This window comes from Phaethon lepturus, unplaced genomic scaffold (assembly GCF_000687285.1).
Source record: "Phaethon lepturus isolate BGI_N335 unplaced genomic scaffold, ASM68728v1 scaffold47948, whole genome shotgun sequence".
Classification (NCBI taxonomy): Eukaryota; Metazoa; Chordata; class Aves; order Phaethontiformes; family Phaethontidae; genus Phaethon; species Phaethon lepturus.
The window spans coordinates 22720-28523 of NW_010560715.1; the positions used below are offsets into that span (position 1 = coordinate 22720).

Consider the following 5804-nt stretch of genomic DNA (forward strand, 5'->3'; position numbering starts at 1 on the left):
GCACTGTGATATTAGCTAGTAACAGTAATTGTAAGAGACTACATTAATTGTAGTAACCAATTTCTGTGTATAATTAAAAGACATGTTCTAGTACAAAAGCAATGTTTAACTCAACTTTCAAGATGGTAATTAAAGCAGCAGCAAGAAATTACAATGTTGCTCTGATTTGTCTAGAGCCCAACTACTTAAGATAGGATTAGTTAGGCTAATCTAACAGCAATCCTTAAGGCTGTGAGTTAGAGTCCTAATGTGGCTCCTCTCTTGTGGTGTGACTCCACAGAAACGTGTTGCCTTGGAATGGCAGTTGTGGTCAGAACTCAAACAAGCCACTACTGTTTCATTAACTTCCAGTTAAACATGATGCTTAATTTTTGCGTTGTTTGTATATAGAAAAAAATTGTTAGGCTTTCAAAATAATGGACCAGTACTTTTAGTATGCAAAGTACTTGTACTAAAACTCCTGGCAGTTGGATACCAGTCTAAATACTACTGTTACCTGTGATCACCCTTCATAAGTCTGTGACCCTTGCTCAGTTCAACATAACTTTCAAAATACTTACTATCTTACAACAATCACTTTTAAGATGGTCCCTCATCTCAGCAGGAGATAATACACCATGGTACAATTTTGATTGGCCTGTTCACTTGAAAAGAGAAAGCAAGGGAAGGGAAGTCCTGAGCTGCTTTGTCAAGAAAGATTATAATATGTAATAGCTTGCTCAATATATAGAGTGTACCCTTTCAAGTGCTACATAGAGCTCTCCTTTATATATATACTCATAAACAATAGTTGCAGCCATCTCTGTTTAGGTACCAAGTGCTTGATGGAGTTTCTTTGCTCGCCTTCTGATAGCTTGAGAAAGTTTCCGAGATCGGCACGGAGACTGTAAGCTTTGTGTCATTAGATAGTAGTAGTTTGATATTGCGTGTTGCCTGCAGAAGAATAAGACAACTGCTGTTAGCAGCATGAAGTCAGTAAGGTTAATTAACTGGTTGTCCCACAAATTGCTAGACGGGAACAAAGAAGAGGTCTGGGACCTGTACACTTTCACTGTATAATATAACAGTTCTAAACACTAGCAAGAAAGTATTTGTTACCTTCAGTGACCATAAATGGCAGTACACAAATTGGCTACTGCAATAATTTAACTAGCAACAGGAGCATTTCTTGTGATACCATCTAATTCATTAAAATTAAAAATACTAGACTAATACATGGAGCTGGCAACTATAAGCAGTTTGAGATCAAGGTTTGTTTCATCATGGAAAATATGAAAAGGGAGCTGTAACAGTAAAACTCATGGCCATTGGATACCAGAAAAGAAAGTCATAGGCAAAACTGTAAGGGCACTTCCAAAAAAGTTTTTCACAATTACTCCAGTAGGCAACCTACAAACCAGCCCGTGACAGAGCACGTTGTATGCATCTACACACGCAGGAGAACTGGACCAAATTGCTTAGTGGAAGCAGTACACATCACTAAAGCTTCAGATAAGCATTTGAAACTGCTGTCATTTTTCCTGAAATGTTACAGCAATCAACTTCTTACACGTATCTTTGTTGCAAAAATAGAACACAGTATTCAAAATGTAGCTTTCCCTACAACAAAAGGAACAGTTCCAACATAATGGGTAAAGGTATTAATGTCACAATACAGATCTCAGTGAAGGTAATAGAGGCATTTACCTGGTAATGGCTCAATGAATTGACACTAGAAGTGATGTTTAGAAACTTAGAGCAAATAATTCCTGTTCCCATTCACTTAGGTACAATTGCCATGTTTAAAAATGCCAGCAATACAGGTATCGACTGCTGTTATTGTGATAGCATGGTATTAACTGCTAAGACAATGCTAGGGATGGAAAAGAAAGGCTGTAAAATTAGACAGCTCAGGGTAATAGTCTGTTCTGTCATGCTTTGTGATCTTCATTAGTAATCAGTGAGAACTGAGGTCAAGTGACAAAGACATTAGTACCAGTAGTTTTCCGGTCTGGGATGAGAAAAGCTGCTGTTTGCATAGAAGCCTGACTTACCAGTTCATTGTGAACCCACAAGGTTTCACTAATCCACAATGTAGAGGTGAAGTTTTACAACTGCACAATGATCTGTTGTAGCAGAGACAGCCACAGTGACTATGAGGGAAGAACCCTGTGGTTCCACGTAATAATACTTTAAAGAAGCATGAGTTAATAAGCCTTTCTCTCTCCAAACAGCAGGTTTTCTCCCCATAAATGCATGCAACTATACATAAGGTAAGTGAACGACTACTTTACCTGGTTGATACTATCTTCAGTTACGAATGAGAGAAACTGTCATATCACTAGCAGATGGGAGAATATTAGGAGTGAGATTTAGTGAACTTTCAATGGATATGATCATTAACTTAATACAAGATTTAACCTATGTAGTTATCTAGAAATGGTTCAATGCATAAAAATGGAATTTTTTGAATGAAGTAGGATTTTTAAGCCCTTACCTCTTTGTAGATAAAAGTACTTAATGCTAATCTGTCTCTAGAGGATTTTAGGTGCTTGACACTGAGTGTTCTAAGAGAGGAAGAGGCTTAGGGAATTGCCCTGTGATGAGACTTCTGACCTTTAGTTTTTACTGTCTTAATATGTCTAATTCAGAAAGACATAACCTTTACAAACACAGCAGCCTACTACCTCATGGATTAGCCAAGGTGTTGTATAAGAGGCTTCTGCATCCTCTAAATTTGAGTTATGGGTACCATGGGCTATTTGTTAACATAATGCTACCTAATAAAAGGATTGTCTTATAAATGTGCAGGCACCAATGACTGTGTCAGCGCAATGGGATTCTCTTCCCACTCCTGGATTGGCACCTCCTTTAGACAGAGGCAGGGAGGTGCTGTTCTCACACAAGCTCTTGCTGGGAAAAATCTGACTTCCATATCAAGAAACCTGAAGACAAGAAGAGCATTTGACAGGTTTTAGAAGCTGCAAGTCCAACTGCAGATTTAATCTGCACAGGTATCTTGAAGAAAGGAAGGCTCTGCTACATTACAGCTGAGAAAGTTCTGAAACTATTCCTCATCCTGAATTACAGGGATCACCTAGCCTGCAGCTGGCAACATTTGAGTGGGAAGTAACCTGTTGCTAAAAGTTGAGGGACAGTTAGTGGTATTTACCTCTCCTCTTGCACAACGGCATCATCAAACGCCTGGGAGATACGCTTCAATTGGCAAATCCCTGAGGAGACCAGCTCCAATTCGCAGTCAAACTCTCTGCAAACAGAATGGTCATTACTAAAGATCAAACAGGACAGACTGACTAGGTGACACTGCCCAAGCCTCCATCTCTGCAGTAACAACTCTAGTTACCTCCAGACTTTACCCAGAGAAATTTAGGGCTGTAGCAGTCATGCTCTTAATTCCACTGACCAGCTGCTTCACACCTCCATTCATCCCTGACAGCTATCTTCCAGTTCAAACACTGAGTTCAGATTCATGAGGCTTGGATTCAGCTTCTAGTTTTGACATTTCTCATGTGACTTTGCCCAAAACAAAAACCTATGTGTGCATTATGAAGTATTTCCCTAGTTCACAACCTGTTATCTAATTTGTGTTAAATCTTTGGGGCAAGAATCTCTCTACTCTCTATTAAGACCTCAGCATAAGCAGAGCTATTCCAGGTATCTTTGCAATACAAATGGCAACTTTGGAAAAGTTAGCTCTAAGTAGGAGTGAGATGCATTGAGAGCAATTTTCTTTACCAGAACAGCATCAGCAAAGAACTCAGGTGTGTCTGAGGGGACTGGTGCTGAGAAACATAAACTGACCCAGTGGAAGAGTGATTTTAAAAAAAGTTCTTGTCACAGCACAAAATTAAGTTTCATGTTTCAGCTTTATGTAGTGCTCAGTCCCTGTCTATACAGGAACCTGTAACCACTCGACTATTTGAACAGCACACCCTTTCAGGGGAATAGGATAGCAAGCTTCCTATCTTGCCTTTCACCTTGCCAGCTGCTGTAATCACAGTAATAAAAGTTTACAAAAGAATATGGCTTACATCTTTCTGCTGGCAGGAGTAGGGGATGAATAAGGGCTCTTCAGTGCTGCTGCTCTTCTTGATCTCCGGAGAGAGACAGTATCTTTACCAAGCCAGGATGAGAAATCCCTCCATTCTCTATGTTCTGACACCCTTGTTGGCCCAATCAAGGCTTTTTTGCTGGATCTTGGGGTGCCTTTGGAACTGGCTGCTGGAGTAACACTCTTCTTATGGCAAAGGGTTTGAGGTGTAGTACTTTTTTTGTTGGTAGAACTTGTTGCAGAGTTTCTGCTAATGGATTCAGCTGGAAAGGTCACCATGGAGTGTACTGGGCTTTGGCAAGACTTCTGTATTTTCTGAAATAAGCATTAGGCAGACGTTATGCTAAATTAACTCAATCAGCTTAGAGTTTGAAACAAGGAATATTTGAGCTGAATCCCTAGCTTTCATTCTCATATCAGGTTTAGTCTGGCATGAATACTTCTCAACCCTCTGTACCCATTTGCGTTGGAGGAATCATTTGCTCCCCCAATCCTTGGAACTTGTTAAGGACTTCAGCAGACACTGGAACAGCTCCTGCTGCTTTTATGCAGGAAAGAGCCAGTCTCCCTAACATATAACTGATATGGTTAAAATCACAGGTCTCCACCAAATGGAAGTGCAAGCTTGAGTTTACTACCCTGCTACCATCTAGTGGTTTTTGACAGTCCAAATTTAGATTGACTATAATGAAGAACATGCTATACCATGTATGGGTACAGGAAAAGGAGTAAAAAACTAAATAAATCAAAAGCAGTACATATTTCTCAAACAATTCTTTGCAAGCAATGGCAGTCTCTACCCACTTGCCTCCTTGCTGGTCTGCCATGATGAAATACATGTATGAAATAGATGATGAAATACAGTAGGGGAAAAGCATTTATTTAGTAATAAAATAAAAGTTTTGATGAATCTATGTCTCATATTTCTTTTCACCTTCTTCCTTGTTCTACCAGATACATGATTTGCCTGTCTATACTTCAACAAGGATATTAAAGATTTTACTAGTTAGTAGCTATGAGACAACCATTACAGTGTGCAAGTGGATGGTATAGACTCTCTGTAATACAGCATTTTCTACAGAGTCCAGAAATCTTAGTACTGAAGTTGAAACAAAAACTAAGCTCTATCCACACTCCCCTGCAAAGGCAAAGTACCTGGGACACTGTTCCAAAAGCATTTTTTGCTGTTCTTTTAATACTCTGAAGAGTTTGGCACTTCTGTCTTGCTTCCAGACTTTCCCAAGTTACGGTCTTATGAAAATTCAACTCTACTTGCTTTAATGGTGCTCGCTTCCTTAGAGACATGCGGATGGTATTGAGAGAACTCAAAGCCGCCCTTCTTTTGAATTTGTCAGGTACAGGGCTCTCATTCTCATCGAAGTCAGCTAGGAGGTGGTGTTTCCGCCAGGCCATTGTTGCCTTCACATTTTGGAGCACAGATGCCATCTTTTCACAGTTCTTGGTCAACCTTATTTCTAAAACAATCAGAATGAGAGCAAGAATTATACAAAGCAAGGTACAAGCAGTGTGAAAAAGGAGAAATGGAAATTGTTATACGATATATTCAGTTACATTTGCCTGAAACAAGAAAATCAGAGCTGAGCAGACTTCTACTTAGAGGCTCAAAAGAGAACAGCATGGATTTCTACAGATGTTTTAGGTCTGCGTATGTCCACAAAGAAGTCTTCTACTGCATTTGCAGCACTAGACATCAGACCTGGTAAACTGCAAGACTCAAGCTTGTGAGGTAGAA

The 5804-nt window shown here is 39.6% G+C and overlaps 1 protein-coding gene across 1 annotated transcript; it reads right to left on the minus strand.

Annotated features, from left to right (window-relative positions):
• Positions 1–806: 806 nt before the first annotated feature.
• Positions 807–5497, minus strand: FAM64A (family with sequence similarity 64, member A). The gene is made up of 4 exons (XM_010293744.1): positions 5207–5497; positions 4032–4366; positions 3152–3247; positions 807–933 (listed from the first exon to the last, which is right to left on the minus strand). The coding sequence occupies exons 1-4, from the start codon at positions 5495–5497 to the stop codon at positions 807–809; spliced, it is 849 nt and encodes a 282-aa protein (XP_010292046.1).
• Positions 5498–5804: the final 307 nt, after the last annotated feature.

Bases quoted from the DNA above. Each gene is read 5' to 3' on its own strand.
- FAM64A (XM_010293744.1), bottom strand. From the start codon at position 5,497: ATGGCATCTGTGCTCCAAAATGTGAAGGCAACAATGGCCTGGCGGAAA. The intron at 4,367-5,206 runs GTACTTTGCCTT...TGCTTATTTCAG, and splicing joins CTTTTGGAACAGTGTCCCAG to AAAATACAGAAGTCTTGCCA. The intron at 934-3,151 runs GTAAATACCACT...ATTCTTCTGCAG, and splicing joins GCCGTTGTGCAAGAGGAGAG to GCAACACGCAATATCAAACT.